At 40.3% G+C, this 26,378-nt stretch overlaps 1 protein-coding gene across 5 annotated transcripts in view; it reads left to right on the forward strand.

The window, feature by feature from the left end:
* GABRR2 (gamma-aminobutyric acid type A receptor subunit rho2) overlaps positions 1-26,378 on the forward strand; it is a 44,087-nt gene continuing 17,709 nt past the window's right edge. For 3 of the 5 annotated variants that reach the window (XM_042446492.1, XM_042446494.1, XM_042446493.1), the window contains exons 1-4: positions 1-231; positions 12,563-12,669; positions 25,104-25,171; positions 25,822-26,045. In XM_042446492.1, the coding sequence (XP_042302426.1) occupies positions 68-231; positions 12,563-12,669; positions 25,104-25,171; positions 25,822-26,045 (563 nt within the window). In that variant the 5' untranslated portion in view covers positions 1-67. Of the gene's footprint in view, positions 232-12,562; positions 12,670-21,618; positions 21,851-25,103; positions 25,172-25,821; positions 26,046-26,378 lie in introns of those variants that run through there. The other 2 variants (XM_042446495.1, XM_042446496.1) reach the window with 2 other exon arrangements.

A 26,378-nucleotide genomic window follows, 5' to 3' on the forward strand; every position in this document is an offset into this window, starting at 1 on the left:
TGTAACAATGATCACTGTGGCAAATGCAAGGCTCTGGAGATGCAGCCGGTTCAGTCTGTAAACCAGGATGTACGTCTATGGCAGGACTGGCAGAAAGTGGAATAGTGATAGCCTCAGAATGCCTTGTTCTGCAAAACTGATTCTGTTGATCTTTTGCTTGGTCCTCCTTGTGGAGAGCAGAAAACACAGGAGGAGAAGATGGACGGGACAAGTGGAGGTGCAGAAAGTAAGGTAAGGAAAGAACTGTACCAAAGTAAAATATACACTGTGTCACTCTGTTTTCACTGTATATTTATTTCAAGGCAATGTAAAGTATGCTTCTGCGAGCACTATACATAATGTGTGATGCACCTAAAAAGGGCATGCATTACAGCTGTCATTGTGAAAAGTCAGCAAGACAGTAGTAGTGATCCTAAACTGTATAGTGTCTTTTATTTCTGCTTTCAGAGCTATTGTAACAGGTTCTGTTTCCAGGGTTTTAAAAAACAATGTAGTCTCCAACTTGACTCTCAAACAAACAACTGGACGTGAAAGTGGCCTCTTCTGCTCAGTTACACTGAAAGCAGACCAGTTACATCAGTGGGACTATGTTTCATAGTGACTGAAGATTATTTAAGAGCTGGAGGCATAAAATAAAAAGTGGAGACATCCTCCTTTAAATATCTTGTCTGTTGCAGTTTATGGATATGCAGGCTGAATGCGTTCATGGCTTCTTAAAGAAAAATGGTATTTTGTTCAGTAGGGTTTATTCCCAAATCTATATGCAAAGGATTAAAACTGCTTGCTTGCTTGCTTGCTTGCTTGCTTGCTTGCTTGCTTGCTTGCTTGCTTGCTTGCTTGCTTGCTTGTTGTTATACAGCTATTTTTTCTTTTATATGTTGGAATACCTATTATGAATTTTGGCTGGTATGAATATTTACAAATTTTTATTTTTTCTATGTGCAGATTATTTGTGACCTTCACTTCTCCTTTCTAGAGTATTAGTGAAGGCAAACATGTACCAAACAGCTAAAAGGTTTTAGTAAAGTTTATCAGATTTAATGTTACAGAGGCAAGGTTATTAGTCTATATTAGAAAAGATAATCCTCCAAAAACTGCCAAGCAACCCCACAAGTATTATCAATTTTTGTTCTGTGTTATGTCATCTAGTGACAATTGCATCTAAAACTACTTGCCTGGCGAAGACCTTGCAAACAAAGTTGGGTTAATCTGTCTCATTAAATGGAAACACCATGACCTTTGTCTTTTTATTGGTTGTGTTGACTTAAAACATCACACTTTGAAGTGAGTTTTGAATTCTGTGGACAGTTTTCAATAAGTAAGCATTCAAGGCAAATCTATAGCAGTGCCAGATATGGACAGATGCTTACCTTTTCAGGTATGTTGTTCAGGGGCTTTGTGCATGGGGTGACTATTGCCTTGGTCTGGATAGGTAAGGGATACATAGTGGTCTATGGATCAATATAGTTGGTGAACATTTTAATTATGTCCTATCAGTAAAAAAAAAGGTCCCATCGTCACACCAGATTTGTTATCTTGTGACATTAACAAATTCGTATTATGCAAGGCACTGAGGACATTGTTTGATCTTTTCCACAAAAATTTGTTGATTATTGCTAATACTGTACTTTAGAATTTGAAGTGTTCTGTCATCTTAGGCACTGGCAGTCAGTGATCCAAATGGGGCTGCGGAAGGGTTGATTCAAACCACTGAAGTAACATTGCTGTATCTTATTTATGTATTTATTTTTAGTTTGAAGTGGTTATCAGCATACTCTTCTGTTAAAAAACCAAACAAAATACCCCCAACCAGCTCATATATAGTGAGTGGTGGCTCAAGGGGATCCAGCCTGTATGGAGGGTGAGGTGACTACCACTACCCTGGCTTTAACCATAGACCACTGGTGTGTGAGAGCAATAACAAACATAATCCCTGCCCCAGGAGAGAAAGACAGGAATGAGGAAGCATGAAGAGAGCAATGATCAGTTCTTAATGTTACATAATAATAATAATAATAATAATAATAATAATAATAATAATAATAATAAATGTTGCTTCAAGTAACCTATTGAATGCTGATTTCCCTTTGCTTCAGACAAATGGATTGGCTGGTGATTGATGGTTGTAGAGAGTGCTGATTTTTACTCTTTCAGAACTCAGAGTAACACATGCAATCAGCCTGCCACATTCACAGAATTTTGACCCACAGATTCAACCATCCATGGCTTGAAAATATTTAAAAAATCCAAAAAGCAAAAAGCAAACATTGATTTTGCCATTTTATATAAGGGACACCATTTTACTGTGCCATTGTTTATAATAGGACTTGAACATTCATGGATTTTGGTATCCAGAGGGGTCCTGGAACCAAACCCCAGTGGATACCAAAGGTTTGCTGTATAAGAAATGTAAGGTACTGCACTTAGGCAGAAAAAATTAAATGTATAGATATAGGGTGGGTGACACCTGGCTTAATAAGATTAAATGTGAAAAGGAGTCCTTGTAGACCACAGGTTGAATATGAATTGACAGTGTGATGCGGCAGCTAAAAAGGCCAATGTGATTCTAGGCTGCATCAATAGAAATACAGCGTCTAGATCAAGGGAAGTAATAGTGCCACTCTATTCTGCCTTGGTCAGACATCACCTGGAATATTGCATCCAGTTCTGGACACCACAATTCAAAAAGGATGTTGGCAAGTTGGAGCGTGTCGAGAGAAGGACAACCAAAATGGTGAAGGGTCTGGAAACCATGCCTTATGAGGAGAGACTTAGGGAGCTTGGTATGTTTAGCTTGGAGAAGAGAGTCAAGAGGTGATATGATAGCCCTGTTTAAGTATTTAAAAGGGATGTCATATTGAAGATGGAGCAAGTTTGTTTTCTGCTGCTCCAGAGATTAGGACACTGAGCAATGGATTCGAACTACAAGAAAAGAGATGCCCAAATACCTAAACATTACAAAGAACTTCCTGATGGTAAGAGCTGTTTGACAGTATAGAAGATGCTCCCTCAGAGTGTGGTGGAGTCTCCTTCTTTGGAAGTGTTTAAACTGAGGCTGGATGGTTATCTGCCGAGGGGGCTTTGATTCTGTGTTCCTGCATGGCAGAAGGTTGGACTGGGAGGCCCTTGAGGTCTCTTCCAACTTTATGATTCTAAAGACTAATCTTTTTGGTAATTCCAGCAATCTCATGGCTAAAATGATAGAACATTTCAAATTCTAAATTATGAGATGCTGCTTCCCTCAATCCCTCCAATGAAGTATATAATTTTGTTGGGATTTGAATGCAAGACCTAGATCAATTATTAGTTCAAGCCACAGTAAAGCCAGTGAATCAGTAAGCATTTTCAGAAACTAACACTTATGCAAGTTCCAATTATTCTGTAGTTTTACTCTAGTTGAGACTAACAATTTGATCAAACTCCCTAGTGCAGTGTACAGAAGAGTCTGAGGGGGGTTGGACCATTCAGAAACCTTCACCCCATATTTAGGATCCTGAAGTCTATGGCTAATTATTTTCTTCTAGTTAGAACTTAAAAAGCTGTCCAGAATTGATGGAGGAATGTGACATCCAGTGTGTAAGAAACAATACATGTTGGCTTTTCCCTCCTATTCCCAAAGATACAAAGGCAAAAGGTGATTAAGTTCTGCGAAAACTTCAAGTAAACCCCAACACCTGTCTGCTCACAGGTAGGATACACTGAATTAGTTCTGAATGCTGGACTGAACTTTACCTGAGCAATGACACTCCTACAACTGAAAATGCTTTCCCAAACATGAGGAATACAAGGTAGTGGTTTAAAAAGCCATGCAACAAACACACCCATTCCTATTTTGTTTCAGAAACATTTGGTAATGCATTTGAAACTAATGCTTTAAAACTGTGACTGTGTGGGTTTACTTTTTATCTTACCTGTCTTACTCTGTCTGCCTGTGAACACAAGGAGGAGGGCACAGGTGAATTCCTGCCCTGCTTGTGAACTTCCCATGGGCATTTGACTGGCCATTATGAGAAGAGATTGGTTTGTCTGAATGTTGTGGGACTCTTTTGTGAAAGAGGTAATGCAAGAGCAGCTTAAAAGCAGGTGCAAATGCATTGCAGGATGAGAAAGATGAATTTTAGGCAGAGGGAAATGTCTTCATCTGGAAGACCTTTATGACTAGAATGCCAATACACATACTTTTTCAATCTTATCGTTTATATTATTTTTGTCTGGCTTTGCATTCTTGACTACTCATATTCAAGGGTCAGCAGTTAAGCACATGCTTTTCATACAGAGGCTCTTAGATGTAAATTCCTGCATTGTCAGTTAAAAGCTAGGCAGCACATGATGAGAAAGTCATCTGCTGGGAGAGGAACCGTAGTCCATATTGTTATATTGTTATACAGTACATATATGGACAAAATATCAAAACCATTATAAGGCAACTTAGGGGTCATGCAGACGGGGCAAAAGGAGCAGCCAGATGCTGCTCCTATCCCAATTGTTGTGGGACATGGCGGTCTTGAGGTCGGCAGCTTCTGAGGTCCCGAATGGACAGCAAGCAAGGAGTGGCGTTTTGCTGCTCTTGGCACAGCTTCCGTATGGTGTTGGAGCATGTATCATTTGAACGCCATGTCCCCAGAGTGCCTGGAAGGTGCTTTATTTTGCCTTTCTGTTTCCGGCCTTAGCTTTCTACCCATTCTAGGTTTTCACATTCTCCTCATCCAAAGCTATACAATTTATATACATCAAGATGGATACCATTTTAAAAATTATTGCAAGGCTTGAATAACATAATTTACAAATTGAATACGTTTTTATGCTAGAATCTTTAGGTATGGGTGCTCTGTCAAGTGCATCAGTAAATGAGATGTCTGAAAATAACAAAGTTAAGTGCAGATTTGCAAACTGCAGTACTTAATTGAAGCCAACTTTGTCAAAGTTCTATTCATTTAGGCAGCAATGCATGTAAATAGACTTACAGATTAGACAAAGGCAATGGTATCTACTGTATCTATTCAACTATAAGTTAACCTCGTGTATAGGTGGAGGGCAGATTTTGGGGCTAAAATTATGGATTGTGATATGACCCATGGATAAGAAAGGATAAAACTTAGAGGCATGTAGCAAAAGATATAAAAGAAAATGATCATACAATAATTGAATCATAGAGTTGGAAGAGACTCCCAACAGCCATCTAGTCCAACCCCCCTGCCATGCAAGAACTCACAATCAAACCACCCCCAAGAGATAGAGATACAGACTCTACTTAAAGACTTCAAAAGAAGGAAACTCTACCACTCTCTGAGGGAGTGTGTTTCACTGTCAAACAGCTCTTACTGTCAGGAAGTTCCTCCTAATGTTGAAGTGGAATCTCTTTTCCCATAGCTTCCATCCATTGTTCTGTGTCCTATTCTCTGGAGCAGCAGAAAACAATCCGGCTCCATCCTCAGTATGACACTCCTTCAAATACAGGACTATCTTATCAGTCTTTTCTCCAGGCTAAACATACCCAGCTCCCTAAGTGTCTCCTCATAGGCCATGGTTTCCACACCCTTCACCATTTTTATGTCACCCTCCGCTGGAAAAGAATTTACAAAATTACCGCAGGCATAGCTGTGCTCATCTTAAAGGATGGATGGATGAGGAGGGAAGTATGGTAAATGGTGGCTGTGCGATTTGTCGGGGAGACGAACAGGCACAGGCGAGACACATATCAAAAAGTAGGCAAAGACAAAGCAAAGAAAATGATGATTACGTTAGCGGTGATTATAGCTGTTAACTTTAATGAGCTAACTTTACCAGATTTTAACTCAGAAAAGCTGACAAACACAGAGAAATGTTTTATTGAAATAATTCAAATCCCAGCTCCTCTCCTTGATCCTTTGAGAGGAAGCACAAATAGTTGTCACCTCCACCATTTTCCCACCCAGGCATTCAAAATGCTCAGAAACACTATAGGCGAGAGATTAGAGTGGTTCGGTGCTTCTTTTAGATACTCTTGGGATGACCTAAATTCTTGCCCTTCACCACTCTGCTCAGAGAAGGGGATGGTTCCTTTTTTAATAATAATTAAGGTACAATACTTACACTGATCTGTGGATAAGATGAGCCAGTTTTTTTGGGTCAATTTTTTTCATTAAAATTTCTAGACTTAGAGTATATATAGCATGTAGCACTGGCTTGCTTTTGTTTGGCCTTCGTTACATCAATGATTTGGAAGTTTTGAAGTTATATTTCCTAGTACCCTCATCGAAGTACAGTCCCCTATATTCTTTGGGGGAAGACCAAGTTCATCTAAGATTGTAAGTGTGGCTACAATCCTTTCTTCTCTGTATGCTAAGAAAAACAATCCATAAATCATAGCATCTGTGGGACAGAAGAACCAAGATCTGGGGTGACTATTTACCTATCACCCCAAAAGAGGACACACATAATTTAAAAAAAGGCAAAAGATCTTACAGATTTACATAAAAGTGCACATGCTAATGTATACATATAGAAGCAAATTCAGGAATACTTAACTATAATTTAAACAGCTATACAGTATATCCCATCATAGTGTGGGAGGCTGTGACCAGGTTAATGGCAGTTGGAGGGATTGGGTAATTGGAGAGCCAGTCATGGCTTTATAAGCGACATTGGAAATGCCCAGATGGCAGGCTCTGATTAATTGGAGCTCTGTTTTTAATCTGCCATCAAGCTGTTAATCAATTAATGCTTGCTGCCCCAGCAAATAATGGTATTATTCCACACAGCCACGGGGCTTCATAATGCCTCCCTTTCCCAAGCTTCCAATGTTTGTTGGATGCAAATGGTTATACTTGTTCTATGCTGTGAGTAGTTTCCCCTTGCAGTGGAGTACAAAAAGGGCATGAACAAGATTTTCTGCGAGGTGTAGTAGATATCACTCAGATTTTTGGGTCCTCACCTTCAAAAGATAATTTCTTTACATGTAAAATCTCCCAGTTGGGATTTTTCAATGTAACAGAACTAATTTTTCAGAACACATGTATTCTTCAGTGTGTAACACAGAAAAGTCCATACATCCTAGATACTCTAGTTGTATATTGCTAGTGGCATATAGTAGATGAATGGTGTAATGTAGAAATTTTAAAAAGACATCAATATTTACAATTTTTAAAAAACAAAGCATAGTTGTAAAGATCTGATATCAGATTAATTCAGTTGCATAATTTGCTCTAGAATAACATACTAATTTAGAATATCTACTATACCATGGTGAGAAAGTAGAGGTCATGTTTTTACCGTTTATGTGTGCTTTGGAACCAAGGAAACTGAAAAAGACTAAATTCTGAAACACTGAGATTACTTATAGCTGGTCCATGTGTAAATTTCAGACTGATTGTACTGATTGAAAAGTCCCAGATTTTGTTCCTGTTCTTTCTGGTTTTATACTGGGTTAAAATAAACTAATTTGAAGAGATGGCATAAAAGTCTGACAAAATATAATCTCGGATAAACAAAACTTGTGTGGATCTTCAAAATAAAATCAGAAAGAACAGAAACAAAATTTGTGGCTTGCTGTATTTTTAATCTATCTGGAAACAAAAGGCCTAAAGGGGGAATCAGGTGAATCACATTATGATCTTTAGTGCAGCCAAATAATTGGGGGCCAGCCAGGACTTTTTAAATGCAAATCCTGATCCTATCTCCAAGGTCTCCTGCATCCCTGATGTCCATCATCAGTGAAGAATACTGCTCATGCATCCTCTTTCCACTTTCTTCTGGGTGGCTAGAATCACCTCTTTCTTTCCATATCCATTATCTTTATAGATTCAGAAAAGACTCTGTTCACGTCATCTTTAACTCACTCCATGCTTCAACCACACACTGGGATCGATTTCTGACACACGGCCAAGCCGGATCAGAAATCGAGTCATTCCTCCAATGGGAATGAGCAATTGGTCTCAAACGTGCTGCAAGATCCTTTTGTGTACTCCTATCTATCTGATTATTGTCACCAGCTACTTCAGTCTTCAATCTTTGCATTGGATTTCAGCATCAGATTCAACATTTTACAGTAAGGGTGGGAATGATGCAATCCTCCAGATGTTGTTGGATTGTAACTCCCCCATTCATTGCTAGCCAGGGCTACTGGGCTTCCACCCAGAAAAAGAGATTCCACCTAAACTCTAGGAAGAACGTCCTAATGCTGTTCTTCCACTGTTTGATAGTGGAATATGTTGCCTCAGAGTAAAGTGGAGTCTCCTTCTTTGGGGTTTTCTAAACAGAGGCTGGATAACCGCGTTGGAAGTGCTTTGATTGTGTGTTCCTGCATGGCAGAATGGGATTGGACTGGACAGCCCTTGTGGTCTTTTCCAGCTCTAAGATTCCATGATTCCATTATTTTCCATATTGCCAACTCACAATATTTTGTGTAGAGAAATATGTCTGAAACTGGCTTCTCCCAAGGCAACTGTTTCTTCATACGCCTGTTTGAGGATGTAATGTCTGGGGCACTCACAGGCATTGGGTCTATTGTATCAGCTTCTTTCTTTGAGTCTCCAAGGTGCTACAAGATCCTTTTCCGTACTTCTTTTTAATCACCATTTTATAGTGCAAGAAATGCCATTCAGAAACAAATCTTTCAATTAATATAAGTTCAAACAAAACAACTTGCTTTAAAAGAGCACTTTTTAAAGAACAATTATTATTTAAGCTAGTGATCATAACATTGGACTGCGTTTTGCTACTTAATTTTCTGATTTAGTCCTATACTGGAGCAGCCGTATACGCCTATATATTGACTACCAACTTGTCAGTATAATTCCCAAAGTTTTATTGAAAGATGTAAACAATATCAAAGCCTAATAATTTTGGATTGTTAATGTTGGAAAACATTAAAATGGTTGATCAAGCTTTCTAATACATAAAATAGTGTTTCACATAAGGGGTTTCAGGAGAGAGTTGTGTGCTAAGCACCTTATCACCTACTCATCTGCTGTATTCAGGCAACCCCAGCACCACTTCTGAAAAATATATATATTAAAGTACCAGTCCAGTCAGTCAGCTTTCATGCATGGAATAAGAGTGATAGCCATCTTGTTCTTCACCACAAGCAGTCTTGGGCCAGCCCTACACAAAGGATGCAAGACTGAACCAGTGAACCAGCAAACATGCTTCTGTGGCTGTGCCAGACTCAGATGTGTTTTGTTTAACTGTAGTCTGGGCAACTGCAGCAAGACTAGGGACCAGTTTCCTTTCTCTGGAAGCCTTCAGTGGCAGTATAGACTGCCACAAATGCAAAAAAGATGGCCAGGTTTAAAAACTAAACTAAATCTAAAATAAACAAAATAAATAAATAAATAAAATCTGAAAGGGGCTTAAGTCTAGTTCTAGTGTTGAAAAATTGGTACTTTTTGAAATTAATGCAGGGGTGGGATGGGGCTACAACCTATTCAAAAGGTGAATTGTTGCTTCTGAGATCTTCCAAGCAATTCATCTTCTGATTTCTGGTCCAGAAAAAAGGCAGAGGGGTCAAGTACTGAAAAACAGTTAGGTGTGGTGTGTGTGTGTGTGCGCGCTTTGTCCATCACAGGTTTAATTAGTGTATTTATTTCTCTAAACATATAAATGGGTCCCCAGAACACATCTTGAAAATGACTAAAGTAATTCTACCCATACTATATGTCCTATAGCACTATAGAAATAAACAACAACAACAATAATAATGTCTTTTTCCTTATGCCAATATTTCTGCCTCATTTTCAGTTAATATTTGCACTAGACATAATTTTTCTTGCATCACTCTTCCCACAGTACCTGTTCCATCAATAAACTTTTATGTCAGTCATTCCTTCCCTAAAGAAATGAGATTAATTTCCTTCTGTGTTCTGCTGTTCCTGAGTTGTACCAATGACATTTCCAACTTCACAGATTCACTGCCAGGACAATGGGCTCTTGAATCTTAATTTATTTTGATCCAACCTTATAAATTAAGAAGGGACAATGGAATAGTCACTATTAAAAAGTAGATGTTTTCCTCTCAGCTAACTGACCCCTATGTACCTCCAATGAGGATATTATTAAAATTTCACACATGTACATTATGGTAACATTGAAAGCAAGAGGTTACTCTGCCATCTTTTCATTCAGTTGAAGCTAACAGTAACTTACATTGTTTCCTCTTTGCATAGACTTTCCTTAATTTCTGCCTAAGTAAACACAGTAATTGGAAAATTAGTCCCATAGGACTCAATTTAACATACTTGCATACAGTTAACTTGATCAAGTTGTATACAGAAAAATTTCTGAGTACAAATCTAAATATATCCTGGATTACATACCTCAAGGGCAGACTGGATAATAATGTGTTATTTGTATGTCAAGCCTCCTTTCAGATAATACAGGTATATCTCAGCTAATGAAGTCAGTATGTTCCAGGGCATTACTTCTGTCACAAAACATTTGGTACCAAAGGCAGAACTGACTTGAAAAGAATGAGGATAGGCTTCTATAACACAAAAAAGTAGAGCAGTTCAACATGCTTTACCAGACTTTTTATTCAAACGTAACAATACACACATGTGAAATGAAACAAATAGGCAAGTAAGCCTTGAATAAGTAAAAAGTACTGTATATACTCAACTATAAGTCAACCTCATGTATAAGACAAAGGCAGGTTTTGGAGCAAAATTATGGATTTTGAGAGGACCTGTGGATAAGCCTAGGGTAAAATGTAGGGACGTGTAATAAAGGATCCAAAGGGTGAAGCAAAGAAATATGAAGCAAAGTTACAAAATTCTTACAAGCATAAATGTTTGTGCTCACATTAAAGGCTGGATGGATGGGGAGGGAACTATGGCAAAAGATGGCTGTGCGATATGTGAGGGAGCCAACCAGGCACAGGTGAGGCTAAGAAAATGTACACATGTATTTTCCCTGGAAGGAGATTAACTATCCATTATGAAGCCAAGCCCTCCCTCCAGTCCATCTGCCTTGGTCCAGGCCATGGAGGTAGAGAGGAACTGCTGGACCTCTTACCCTTTCCCTCCACCACTCCCTTCTCCTTTTGTGTCATGTCTTTTTAGATTGTATGCCCGAGGGCAGGGAACCGTCTAATTAAAAATATTGTATGTACAGCGCTGTGTAAATTTACAGCGCTTCATAAATAAAGGATAATAATAATAATAATAATAATAATAATAATAATAATAATAATAATAATAATGTTGGATGAAAAGGCAAAGCAAAGAAAATGGTGACTATGCTGACAGTGATGTGATAACTTTGCCTGATTTTAACTCAGAAAGGCTGACAAATATACCCAAATGTCTTATTCATAGCCTTCAAAGCCTAAATCCTTTCAGCACTCCTTTAAAGGGAAACAACAAAGTACTGCTACTGCTGCCATTTTCCTACCTAGGCATTCAAAAAGGTCAAAAACGGCACTACGGCAGAGAATAGAGGTTGTGGGTGCTCCTTTTAGGTGCTCCCAGGATAGACTGAAGTTTTGCCATTTGCCACTCTACTTAGTGAAATGGATTGTTCCTCTTTTCTTTTTTTAAAATACCTTGACTCTTGGATAAGTCAACCCAGGTTTTTTGGGTCAGTTGTTGACTAAAATTTCTAGACTTATACATGACTATATACAGTAATTGTTTGAACCTTCTGGGAATCACTGTAAGGCTTCTTCCAAAATGCACCCTGGGATTACTTTCTCTTTCATCACCTTCCACTTTTGTTATGATTCCATTATGGTAAGTGCTAGATATATTATTGTTGTTGTTTTTTAACATGCTGAGGGGAGGTGGTAAGGCAGACTTATCTGCTCTTCTCTTTTCTCTTAAATAAATATTCTGTTAAATAAATAAAAACATATAACCTGGTAAAACCTGTAGATGGTAGCTAATGGGGCAAAACAGACCGGCTAGAAATGCTGGCATTGGGATGGAGTGGGGGTGTGGCGACTCTCTTTCTTTGAGTACTGGCAAAAGGCAAGAGCTTAATCAATTCCAGGAGCACCTAAAAGAAGCACCAACCCATACTACTCTGTCCACCATGGGTCCACATCTGGCCTTTTTGAATGTCTGCATTGGAGAAGCACAAACAGTTATGCCTGCCAGAATTTTGTACGTTCTTTGCCATCATTTTCCTTAGCTTCATCGTTTATATTCTTTGTTATGTGCCTCTAAGTTTTACCCTTGATTTATCCACGGGTCAGATCAAAATCCATAATTTTGGCTCCATAATTTCTAATATTTCAACTTGTGGCCATAACCACATCAAACAATGCAGGAAGAGAGGAATAACAGCACAAGTGATACTTGTCTGCACTATCATAGCACTGTGGGGTTTTCCAGTGCCATACCACCGCTGTGTATCAAAGGATTCAGCATATTTCCAATCATACTGTAACATAATGTTCTAGGGCATTTGGGATATGTACACATGCACACATGCTCCTGTGTGCATTATAAATGCACAACAGAATCTCTGTATGAGATCAATTTTTTGTTTCCAAACTTCCCACAGAAAAAGTGGGATAATCATGATTTGTTTCTTTTACATGGTTTAGAGGCTGGGAGTGACAGAGCATTCTTGTTTTCCATTTTAGTCACGTATATAAAAAGAACCATGATATGACCAAAACTCGGACGGGAAAAAGTGAACAGCTTCTGAGGGTAGATGACCATGATTTTACCATGAGGCCTGCCTTTGGAGGTAAGAAATTTGTTCATCACCTTTTGGGGCTGAATTCTTTAGAATACCATCTCCAAATCAGGCTGACTTTTCTACTCTGGTTGTGCTCTGCTCCCTTGAGCTTTGGCTGACAGCAGTGGAATTACTCTATGACAACCAAATCAGTCATATTGAAAATAAGACTATAATGTAGCTATGGGGAAAGGGGAAAATGAGGGCAATAGGAATTCTGTCCCCCATGAAATTTTCCTTCTCATTTCTAGAATCTCAGTAACATAAAACTTCACTTGAGCATTTAGATACACCATATCTCATATACCCGAGGAAAAGGGCCAGGCAAAGACATTAAGGGAATGCAAAGACAGCAAAATAGAAGACTCTTTTTCAATTTTCAACATCTCACTCCCTGCAATGCTAGAAATTTGCAGACTGAGGGGCTTGACAGACTGTCCCAAAGGGCCGGCGGGACACTGCCCCTATCCTAGCTGGATTGGGGCCATGGCAAACCCCACACCATGGCCCTGATCAGACCTTTTGAGGGCAGTGTGGCTATATGGCGCTCCATTGGTGCTTTGTTATATGGGTGCATCATTACACCGTGCGCCATGTAGAGCAGTGTGCATCATCATGGCACCAAGTGGAGTCAGGGTGTATGTCATCTGGATGTGATGCCCTGACTCCGCCCCCAGGTCGGCCTTTCAGGCTGGTCTGCACAGGGCCTGAGTTTCATTTGGGGGAGGATAGAATTTTCATTTGGAAGGCTAATGCCCTCAGTGCTCCCTGGTAGCTGTCAAGTGCATTCCTGATTTTCAAAGTGCATTCCTGATTTTCTAAGAAGGCAAGAGACCTTCTTCAGTTGACCTGCTTTTTTAAAGTGATTATGTATTTTTTTTTTCTTGAGAATGATATCATTTGTTTGCTAGTATGGCTGCATCCACAGTGCAGAAATAATCCAGTTTGACACCAGTTTAACAGCCATGGCTCAATGCTTTGGAATCCTGAGATTTGTAGTTTGTTGTGGCACCAGGGCATTCTGACAGAGAAGGCTAAATGTCTCCCAAACTACAAGTTAAAGTGGACTATTTCTGCAATGCAGATGCAGCCTATAAAGAAAGTCCATAAGAATCTCCTTACGCTGACTTGACTGAATCATATAGCTTGCAATTAGGGTTGCCATCCCAGGGGACCTCAAAACTGGGAAAAAATGTAGGACAAGGCTTAAAATGTAGGACATTTTTTTAAAATTTCCTGGCCAGGAAATTAACCAAAAAAAAGGTCCTACATTTTTAAACCTTCTCCAAGGCCTCGCTGGGCCTGGGAGACAGCCTCTCCCAAGCCCCAGCGAGGCCTTGGAGGACTCTAGGGCCCCGCTGGGGCCTGGGAGACTCTGTAGGCAAGAGGTGCACCATGTTAAGAACTGCATTAAGCAAACTTAGCCTGCTGCACACTGCTTTCACTCTCGTCACTCCATCCTATGGAATCCTGGGATTTGTAGTTTGTTGTGGTGCCAGGGCTGGGCTTTGAAATCTCAGACATAAGAGAGGCAAAAGGCTTGGGCTGCATCTACACTGGAGAAATCATCTGGTTTGAGACCACTTTAACTGCCTCAGCTGAATGCTATGGAATTCTGGGAATGGTGGTCTGTTCCAGCACCACAGCAGAATTAAACCCCTGGAAAGCTATCTGACCAAGGTGACCAATGCCCTCACCCCAAAATGTAGGGCACCCAAGCAAAAAAATGTAGGACATGGCCAAAAATAAAAGCTAAAAACACCCATGTAATTATAAATCCATGCTTCTTAGCCATGATCCAAATGGAGGACATGTCCTGGAAAAGGAGGAGGATGCCTGGTCACCTTGTCTCTGGTCTAAAATACACTGTAGAAATAAAACAATGCTGGGCTGAAATGCCCAGAGTTCCTCACCAAAGCTGCATCCACACTGAGGAAATAATCCAGTTTGAGAGTGACTTAACTGTCCTGGGTTAGTGCTGGGGAATGCTGGGAATTGTAGTACACTGTGGCCCCAGAGCTATCTCTGACAGGGAGTCCCATAACCCTCCAAACGTAGTTGAACTGCAGTCCCCAGAATGTGTCACCAGTTGCATCCACACTGAGGAAATGGTCCAGTTTGAGACTGCTCAGTGCTGGGGAATCCTGGGAATTGTAGTCTATTGTGGCACCAGAGCTCTCTGACAGAGAAGGCCAAATGCCTCAGACACCAGAATTCCAGAGCATTGAGCTTTGGCAGTTAAAGGGATCTCAAAGTGCAGAGAGGGGGGAGAGAGAAAAGCCTCGGAGTGTGAATGAGCTTGGCTGTGGGGCTGCTCCGAGAGGAGGAGGAGGAGGCGGAGGCGGAGGGAGGGAGGGAGGGAGGGAGCCAAGGGAAGTGCCAGGACCATCCGGAGCACCCTCCTCTCTTCCACCGCTCTGCCCTCCTCAGGCAACGCTTCTGCTGTGGACTATTCAGCCTCTTTTTGTCAAAAGAGCTCTGGTGCCACAAGAAACTACACTTCCCAGAATCCTATAGCACTGAGCCATGGATGTTTAAGGGGGGAGCCTTTTGCTACCCCAAAGCCCTTCCTATTTACAAGCAAGGCAAAAGCTCTTCCTTTACCAAGCCATTGAAAACCAACCCAAGCGGAGGGCTGATTGCTTCTTTCCCATTGGTCAGCTTCGGGATAAATTTGCATATTACAAGGAAAGGTGTTTAGGGCCTCAAAAACGATCCTGTGATAAAGAATTACAAGAATACTGACACGGTTTACATTTAAAAGATGAGGCAATTAAACTCCCAGTGAAACATGAACGATTTATGGCCTTTTTTTCTTTGCTCACTGTAACCTGGAAAGTAAGGCTTCCTGAGGGTATATATACCAAGTGGGCTCACTTGGTATATAATAGCTCTGAGTGGCAGGTGTTTTAAAGAGCTGCTCTCTAGGCTACGCCAGTGCGCCAGGTGGGGAGAGTGGCGCACAGCCGTGCGCGGAGGAGCGGACCCCGAACCGGGAACAAGGTGTGGGGGGCCCCCAAACCGGGCCGTGACCGTGAGGGGCCCCCCAAAAGTGTGATTGTCATGGGGGCCGCCGGGTTATGGCATCCCTACTTGCAATCAGTTCAAGAAAATATTTCTTAGCATGCCACAGTTGCTTCAAATTGTTATCATGTGAGGAACTTACCACATTTAAAGCCTATGCAATGTAATTTTGCTGAGCAAGAAAAAGTTCTGCTGCACATGTGCACTGTACAGTTTTGCATGATTTTACATAAACATAGTGCATAGTATACCTACATTGCACCACACATTTGTCATTACAGAACTCCATATAACTCAATGACCATAAAATTAAGTTCCATATTCTTTGTATAGGATTGCAGCCAATATGTAGTACTACCAGTTAGTTGTATGTTGATGAGAAAACGATGACTTTATTATCCCCAAGTCTAGCTTGTCAACACTGTGAAGATGTTTTTGTTTTGTTTGATTTTTACCATGGCAAGACAGATCCTCCTATTGCTATAAGTGCAGTTTGTGGTTGTTGTTATTATGTGCCTTCAAGTTGTTTCTGACTTATGGTGACCTTAAGGTGACCCTTTCATGGGGTTTTATGGGACTGAGAGTGTTTGACATGCCCAAAGTCACCCAGTGGGTTTCCATGACTGAATGGGGAATTGAACCCTGACCTTCAGGGTAATAATCAAAAGCTCAAACCACTCCATCACACTAGCTCTCCTAGAGAGAGAAGTTTATTCCTAGGTACATAGGTATAGGTTTGAATCAGCTTGTAGCCTAACCCTCTGTGGTACAGTCAAACAATAAAAAAACTATTTGCTTTGGGATTTTCAAGGAGTATTCAGATCATTTCTCCCTTAATAATTTTTCCTCTATGCATCTCTTTGGGAAAAGCCTGTAGAATCAAAAGGTTCTTAAAAGGATTAGCTTCAAAACTAAATTCTCTCTCTGTCTCTCTGTCTCTGTCTCTCTCTCTATACACACACACACACCACACACACACACACACAGTGGGCCTTTGTTATCCTCTGGGGTTTGGTTCCAGGATCCCCCATGAATAACAAAATCCGTGGATACTTAAGTCCCATTAAACACAATGGCATAGTAAAGTGGTGTCTCTTATATAAAATGGAAAATCAAAGTTTGCTATTGGGAATTTATACTTTTTGGGGAATATTTTCAAGATGTGGATGCTTGAATCCATGGATAAAAATCTGTGGGTAAGGAAGGCTAAGTGTATAAGGATGAGTATTTTTACTCATCAGTTCATATGAAGGATACGTGCCCTGGTTCTATCATTTTTTGTTGGAATTAGCAACCTTTTTGCAGTAGTAGAATTCTGTCATTTACCAAATGAATAAGTCATGGCATGAGCCTGAGTGATGTAGTGGTTTGAGCACAGGACAATGACCCTGGAGACAAGGGTTAGATTCCCCACTCAGCCATGAAACCCACTGGGTGACCTTGGGCAAGTCACACTCTCTCAGCCTCATGAGGAAGCAATGGCAAACCTCCTCTGAACACATTTTGCCAAGAAAATCCCATGATAGGGTCACCATAAGTCAGAAACGACATGAAGGTACATAACACACAACACACAGGTGCAGAAACCAAGAATTGAGCTTAATTTGACTTTTTTTGTGCAAATTTCAGGCATATTCACAGAGAACATCCAGGCACTGCTTTGTATTCAATGAGCAGGCTACATGTTCATAGTATCTTAGTTGAAATCTTAGTTGAAATAACTATACCTGTTGTCATGTGCTTTCTTTTGTGTCATTCTGGTCTATATGTATCTAGATCTTGCAAATGTTACTTTCTGGACTACAGTTCCCACGACCAATGGCTATCTTTGCTGGGGCACTCAGGGAAGCACAGTCAAAAAGAAACTTCTCCAAGCTCAGTTATCTACCCCAGAAGATCTCTAGAACTTTCTCATGCATCCCACTGGCATGTTGCATGTGTTAGGAGCATTTCTCTGTCCTAATATGAGAGTACATTTGCTTTGACCCTTTCAGAGTTATCTCCATGCCAATGACATTGCTAAATCAAGCAGATGTTCAGGTATTATTTACTACAATTATTAATATGTGAAGATTATGTAAATGTTTCCGTCAGGCTTGGGTTCCCTTCCTCAAACTCTCACTGCGAACATTTCAACTAGGACATCTCCCCCTCCCACCTCCAGTGTCCATGAATAAGCAGCTTTAGCTGATACTTAAAATAGCGATATCTTTTCCATCGAAGAACAGCCTAATGCTTCCTATGATACAGTTTGCCCACCAGTTTGTACTGGATGACATTCAGACAGCATACAATTGGACTGAAGGAATAAATAAGCCCTCTTCAGCTTCCAGCCTGAAGATCCACCTCGGCTCCTGTACAAGGAGAAAGATGAGATACTAAACAAACAAATAAAAGATTACAGTAGTAAGTCATAAAGAAGGAAATGACATTTCCTGTGTGTATCTACTTTGGGAACATTAGTGGCTATTTCTAAAGCTTTTGAAGGTTTGTTTTTCTTTTGAGTATGTCAAATTCTGCAGGTGTTCTACCTATTTACTCCCAAAATGAAGAGAACCATGAGTTGTGCAAGATGCAGCTGCAGTCCACAGGCAGAAAGATACAATGGCACATTTTGCCCCATACTTTGTTTTACTGGGAGAACTTTCTGACTCTTGAATGTACAATGAAATATCCTCGCAGCTCAAAATAACACTGGAAGGACCAAGGTCCATGTTATAAAGAGTTCTCTGTCTGCTCTCTTAATGTTTCCTTTTGAAACCACAAGACTTGTAGGGATCAAAATCATGGTAGCAGTACTGAGAATTTTTTTTAATGTTCTTTTCAGGCTATTTTTGTCTTTTAAAAAACCCTACCTCCTGTCACTGCTTTGCTACCTTTATGGGAAAGACCACGGGATGTAATCTCATATATTACACATTCTGTCTACATACACAGTAGAAGTTGAGGGAGCTTGTGAATGGTTGAACTGAAAGGATGTTTGTTCTTCATGCAAAGTCAAGTCTGGACTTGACTCTCTCTGATTATTAATCCCTTGACTCTTTAAGAGATCTACAATCCAATCACCATTTGAAAATAAAAATGTAGCAAATGTAGCTCACGAATCTACAGGATTAGCCACAGTGGCTTGGAGCCAGTGGGCAGGTGCAGCCGTGTCCTGCCAAAAAACCTTTAATCTTAACCTACAGAACCTCTTTCTATTACTCAGCCCTTTTCAGTGGGGGCAGCACCCTTGATAAATTGATGAGGTTATATTGCTATGCACGCAAACAAAAACCTAGAATGAAATCGATCCTTCTGGATTTTTTTCTGAACAGGAATTACAATATCTAAAGGGGAGAAAATCATATAAGGCCTTAAAACATGCTCCACCTTCTCATAAAATCCTGCTTATCAAAATGGTTTGGTGGTGTTTTCACTTTGGTTTCACATATCTTCTGTCCCAATATGGCAGGATCAGGCCTGATTAATTCTCTGTCATCCTACTTATTCAGCTGCTTTTAAAATGTACTAGTTTCCCTCTCCTCCTCCCATCCTTTGTCTTCAGCTTACTTTAATTGCAGCAAAGTGAGTTCATAATGGAAAAACAGTTTGCATGCAATTAACTCAGCAGGTGGAAGAGAACAGGGAATGTTCCCGTGAGGCTCAGGCAAAAGCAAACTACTGCAACTTCTCCTAGCTTATCTGTTCTTTCTCATTAATCACTTTTGCCATCTTGACCACACTTTTGCTTTGCCACAAGTGTCCCTGTTTTCATCTGTGAAATGTTGGGGGATATGAAAGTTTTACTAGCTACATCATGAGAGGACATGCATTGTTTGATAATGTTTGGCAAAATAGGAGGCTGTAGGAAAAGAGGAAGATTTCATTAGAGGTGGATTGTTTCAATTAAGGAAGCCATGGCCGTGAGTCTGGAAGACCTGAGCAGGGCTGTTAATAACAGAATGTCTTGGAGGTCCCTCATTTAGAGAGTCACCATAAGCTGAAGGTGACTTGATGGCAAATAGCAAAAACTAGTAAAACGTGTGTGCATAAAAGAGAGAGAGAGAGAGAGATGTCCTTCAGACACAGTTGGATTGCATTTCCAAGCAGCCCCAATCAGCATAGCCAGTGATGAGAAATCATGGGGGTTGCAGTCCTGGAATGCCCGTAAGCCCTTAAATTATTCATGCCTCCTATGTAGGTTGGAAATTATAAATAAGTTAAATGGAACAGTCATTCAGAAAAAAAAACAGGGGCACTCTAAGACTTTCAAAAGGTATCCATTAACAAGCCTGGACAGCCAAACAGTTCACACAACACCCTCCAGGCATATCTTAATGGGGTATATTTGTGCTCTATCTTGATGCTGTAATTATGAACAATGATAAAGACAGACCAAAAAAAACTGAATACCCTCAGTTTATAGCACATTTATGCATAGTATACATAAAGAACATAAAGGTTGCATTGGCATATAGTGCTAAACCATAGTTTAGCATTGCATGCATGAACATTAAGGACATAAGGAGAACCATTGTGGCTCAGACTATGGGTCTATGTAGTCAAGCATTCTCTTGTCAAGTGGCCAACCAAATGTTATGGGATGTCCACAGAGAACACATGAGGATAACAGCACCCTGCTTTTATTCTCCAACAACTTGTAATGAGAGGCAAAATACTTGTCTGCTAACCTTTACCTTCTCTTCTTCTAGCATGACTGTTAGGAGGAGATGAGAAACTTTTAAATGAACTAGAGTTTCTCATTATGTAATATCTGGCCTGGGAAATGTGGGTACTGTTTGCTTTAGTTTATTGAAATAAATCCTTGAGTGTGCCTTCCAATTAAGATTTGATAGTTACATAATTATAGGATTTGAGAGTGCAAAAGGGATTGCTTTGGAGTGTGGAGGGCTCTCCATCTTTGGATGGCTACCTTTCAGGAGGGTATGTGTTGTGGATTCCTACATGGCAGACTGGGGTTGGCCTATTCTGTGATTCTATGGCATTTATCACATGTGAGACTGGAACTCTAAACTGAAGCGCTTCCATAGCAGAGTCACTTCGAATCCAAGGCAATTCACGTGATGAACTATCACACATGAAGAATGAAATTATGGTAATTACAGGGTCAAAGCAGAGCCAGTGCACATTTAATTACCACAGCAGCACATACCATGCAGATTCAACGATTCGAATTGGCACCCTTGCGCATGCTCAGACCTTTGCACTTACAGGGTGAAGAAGGGGGCCACTTCCTAGTTCCTGTTTCACATGAATACTAGCCTTACGTGAATGACAGTGAATGATGTTTTATGGGAGGAGGAGGTCAGTTGGGGTGAGTTGAAACCATGAGTTACGGCACCAGGTAACACCAACCCTATTGACACCTCTGACTTGAGAGTGCAGTGGTTTGAGCATTGAACTATGACTCTGGAGACCAGAGTTCAAATCCATGGTCATCCATGACTTTGAGCAAGTCACACTCTTTCAGCCTCAGAGGAAGACAATAGAAAATCCCCTTGTGTTAGATTCACCTTAGGGTCACCATAAGTTGAGAATGACTTGAAGGCAAACAACAACAAATGCTGACTTGAGCTTTGTTTATTTATGTAGAATCATATAACCACAGAGCTGGTCTATCTGGTCTAGCCCCTGCCAATGCAAGAATCCACTATTAAAACACTTCTAGGAGATGTCCATCCAATCTTTTTTTTTAAAGACCTTGAAAAAGGTTTACAATGCTGCATGATGGGAGGAGGAATCTCATAAAATGCAGTAAAAGCAAGAAAGTTCTAAACTATGATAAAACATAAAAACAAAACATAAAAAACATTTATTTAAAACCACAAAAAATTGAGTGGAATCTTATTATGCATAAATACTATAGTTATGGCGCAATGCAGTAAATCCCATCTTGTTCATCCCAATCCCCAGTTACCGGGAAGCAGCCACTGTGATCAACAGGACTCTGTTCCCTTGTCAATTGGGAAGCAGCTGACTGATGTTCACATCCCCTTCCAACAGTGATCTTTGGTGTGACAAGTAGAAGCAGGACCACTGTTGCCATTCCTCTTCACACGGGAGGTTGCTTGCCCAAGAGGGGTGATTGGGAACATCTGCCAATTGTTTTCTGATTAATAAGAACAGATCATCTTTGAATGCAGCAGAAGCAGTTGCCTGGTAGGTGAGTATGGGGGGGGGTCTTTCACAGTCCCTATGTATCCCCTAAATTAAGGACTACATAGGGGTTGTGAATATGAAACAGGAGCCCTGGTGGTGCAGTGGTTAAATGCCAGTACTGTAGCCAAAACGTTGTGAGTTCAATCCCAGAAGGCTCTGGGCTGACTCAGACTTCCATCCTTTCACAGGTTGGTAAAATGAGTACTCAGCTTGTTGGGGGGAATTGGCTTCCAGAGTCTAAACCACTTAGAGACTGTTTAGTTCAGTATGAAGTGGTATATAAATGTAAATGCTGTTGCTGTGCCTATATGAAACAGTCACAAATGTAACGCTAGGTATTTCCACTGAACAAATCTTGCCAAGAATACCCTATGATAGGTTCTCCTTAGAGTTGTCATAAGTCAGAAAGAACTTGAAGGCACGTAGCAACAAAGGTATTTGTAACTGCCTAAGAAGATTCTAGGAGCAACTGGTTGATGTACAGTGTCAAGTCACTGTAATTCCTGGTTCTTCTTTCTTTTTCTCAGTTCTTTCTAAGGAAATGAGTGATTTATGTCTGCTTGACATTATGAAGAGACAAAATAATTCTATTTTATTAGTAGTGATGTTTTCATCTGTTGTTACATTCATTGATTTCTGCTGTGCCAAACTGTCAAAATTAAATGTTTCCCTAAAAATATGTTCTGCAATTTTTATACATCTTTTTGCTGTGCCAAACTGTCAAATCAAACACAATTTAATAAAAACTATTTTAAAAAAATCAAAGAAGTTCCTTACAGTTCAGGTTACAGTTCAGGACCTTGAAGCTCTATTTGTAAGGTGGGGGGATGTAAAATTTAATTTGTAATTATTTTCTTAATAAACTATACTTTTCACACATCAAACATGATAATTTTGTGCCAAACCAAGTTAAACATAACACATTCATCAAACAAAGATGAAGAAGCCAATTAAGCTCTGACAGTGTGTATAAGGTATTTTATGCTTTGGAGCTGTCCCGATAATGGTATCACTGCTTGTGGATTTTGGATTTTGTTGTATTTTGCTGAACAGCCAACACAGCTACCCCTGAATATATATTTTTCATAATATCAAACAATCTCCATGGCCTATGTCTGTACCAAATGTTGTTACCTTTTGTTAACCTTTTGGGGGGGGGGGGTTCACTTGTCAGCTACAGCTACACATTCTCTAGAGTAGGCACTAGGCTTGAAAGGTGGGATTTTTTTCTGGACTGTAGTTGGTCAAGTTTCATGCTCTGTAACTTATTAAATCAGTTTAGTAAATGTTATGTTATATCTGCTTCCAGTTTTACTTGATACATAGAAACACAAACATAATTCAGCCTTAAGGCTAAACACACCTACTAGGAAACAAACTGAGACCAGAATAATAATAACGTTGTTGTTGTTGTTGTCGTCATCAAGGAAAAAACGTGTTATGGAAAGACAGAATGGACTGAAATGGGGGTGGGTATTAGCAGTGAGAACATTTCTTGCAATGAAGTTCACTGCAGCCAACTGGTGATGTGCAGAGGCCCACCTGTCCTTTGCTCCAATGAGATCCATGTAAGAGTGTTCTCTGCACATTGTGTCCTAGAATACAGCTACTTTCACCGCTGATCATTTCTCACCCTTTTCTACCCTTTATGGCCTGTGCTTTTGAGTTTTGTTTGCTCTTCTATAATGTTATCTGGAGAGGAATTTGACTAACCATCTGGAGCAAGCTCTTCCTCCCCCTCACTTCTCTTGCCTCTTCTATGGCTGTTAGTTCATTTGAAGGGAGGGACAGGATTAAAAATCTAGCAGCTTCCTAATGACCATAAGGATTAGTGAGATCAAAAATCTCTTTACATCTTTCTGTGACTCATCACCAGATGCTTAATTTAACAGTATGGTCTGCAGCCAGAACAACCTCTAAAAACACCCAGACAAAAGTTTAAGGTGGGATAGCTCTGAGTTTGGTTTATATTTTGCTATACATTTATATTGGTTTGCAGTACGTTAGTATATATAGTAAAATAAGCCAAACACAAAGCTATCCCACCCTAAGCCTTTAGTTGGCCTAAATACTCTAAAGGCATCAGATCCTGTCTGATCTTAGAAGCTAAAGATGATCAATCTTGGCTATTTCTTGGATGGGAGACCACCAACAAATGCCAGGTGCTGTAGGCTATATTTCAGAGGAAGAAACTGGCAAAACCACCTGTGAGTATTCCTTGTCTAAAAAAACCCCTATGAAATTCATGAGGTTGCCATAAGTTGACATGCAACTTGAAGGCACAAACACACCACATATCTGCATAAAGAGTTGAGTATTAACTCAGCCAAATAACAATAACCCGATTCCACAAATGGCTGCATCTACACCGTAGAAATAATGCAATTTGACACTATTTTAACTGTCACAGTTCTATTTTACAGAATCCTCGGATTTGTAGTTTTGTGAAGCACCAGCACTCTTGGGCAGAGAAGACTAAAGACCTTAAAAAAATGATCAATCTCAGGATTCCATAGGATGGAGCTACAGCACTTAAAGTGGTGTCAAACTGTATTATTTCTACAGTATAGATGCAACCCAAGAGTTGTGAATTTGTGACTGTTTCATATTCACAATCCCTATGTATTCCATAGTTTAAGTGATCCCTATGTATTCCATAGTTTAGGTGAAGACATAAGAAAGTGCCCCATTCCCCACTTACTGAGCAGCAGTCTCTGCAGTCAGTGGGGGTTTGTTCCCCTGTTCATTGGCAAGAGGCTGACTGACCGTCATTCACGCAAGTGATCTCTAGGACAAGAAGGAATTGCAACATAGTCCCTGCTTCTGCCTGTCGCAACAGTGACAACTCATGAGATGGCGTGGGATGCTCACTTGGCTGCTTCCCAATGGACAAGGGAAGAGTCCTCCGGTTGACTGCAGCAGCTGCTGCTGGCTAAATGGAGATTGGGGGTATTGGTCGAAGAGTTGTTGCATAGCTACATAATTACAATGCTTACACTTTTTAAACTGCCCAAGTGAATTCTGGCCAATAAATATTTTCCTAAAAATTTCGACTGCAATCTTTATACATCTTTCTGCTGTCCTTCAACATAAGCAATACCTTGATGTCAGGTTGCAAGCTGACCAAGGTCTAGTGGGCATGGCAGCTAAAAGTACCATCACAGACCCCAAAATCTGCCTGGGGTTGACCTACCATTCATAAGATACCTGGGCTTTTTAATTATAGTCTTTAATATTTTTATTTTATTCTCTCACAGGTCCTGCTATTCCAGTCGGGGTGGATGTACAGGTTGAAAGCTTGGATAGTATTTCAGAGGTTGATATGGTATGCAGCTTTTGTTTAAGTTTTGATTAGTTACAGCTAGTTTGGTTCCAGATTAAGACAATCTTTAACCATTAAAGATTCCATACAAGTAGATTGTTGTGAGATTGTATGATTATCACTGCATATTTGCCTTACTTAATCAACCAGATCTTAGAAAAGACTGTCAGTATTTAAGGGGAATCTTTCAGGAATATAATTGTTAGAAGATGGTTACATCTTCAAATCGCTGTCCATGTTTTTGAATAACAATGCCATCAGAGTTCAGAAACACTTCAGTGTTGGTCTGGAATATCAGTATGCAAAAGGATGTTGTAGCACCCTTGAGGCTAACTGTGGGAAAGAAGCTGTAGCATAAGCTTACATAGATTTGGGGGCTGTGCAGACCGCCCCTAAGGGGAAGTCTGCAACCGTCCCTTTTACAGCCAGATTGGGGCTGCGGCAACCGCACACCTTTGCAAAAAGCAGCTCCTTTTTATGCCCTGCAAAGGGTGTGATAGCTACGGTGCCATGGCTTTACAGCGCTTCTTCAGTGCTGTGTTGTGCGGACGCAGTACCAGAGGAGCGCATGATGCCACATGCAATGTGTATTGTATTTGGTTTTTTTACTTCATGGATGAAGGGTATAATATTTTCCCCCTTTCTTAACACAGGATTTTACAATGACACTGTACTTGAGGCATTACTGGAAAGATGAGCGCCTTGCCTTTCCCAGTCATACTAACAAGAGCATGACTTTTGATGGGAGGCTAGTGAAGAAGATTTGGGTACCCGATGTGTTCTTTGTTCACTCTAAACGATCCTTCATTCACGACACAACCACTGAAAACATCATGTTGCGAGTGTTCCCGGATGGCCACGTGCTCTATAGTATGAGGTAATTTCATAATCAACATGGTGTAAATTTTTTGTCCATCACTCTTCCAGCACAATTCCCGTTATTACCTTTGCTGCTTTGATCACAAGTGTTTTTTGAAACATGCAGAAATGTGCTGTTAGATGCTTCTGAACTAATGGCTCTTTTGCAAATAATAATGGAAAGACAAGGGGCCTGAATACTTTAAAGGGGCCATCCCTGGTTCACACTTGGATGGAAGACTGCCAATGAATACTAGGAGCTGTAGGCTATATTTCAGAGAAAGGGACTGCCAAAACCACCTCTTGAATATTCCTTGCCTATGAAAACCCCATGAAATTCATAGGGTCCCCG

The sequence above is a fragment of the Sceloporus undulatus genome, chromosome 1 (assembly GCF_019175285.1).
Source record: "Sceloporus undulatus isolate JIND9_A2432 ecotype Alabama chromosome 1, SceUnd_v1.1, whole genome shotgun sequence".
Classification (NCBI taxonomy): Eukaryota; Metazoa; Chordata; class Lepidosauria; order Squamata; family Phrynosomatidae; genus Sceloporus; species Sceloporus undulatus.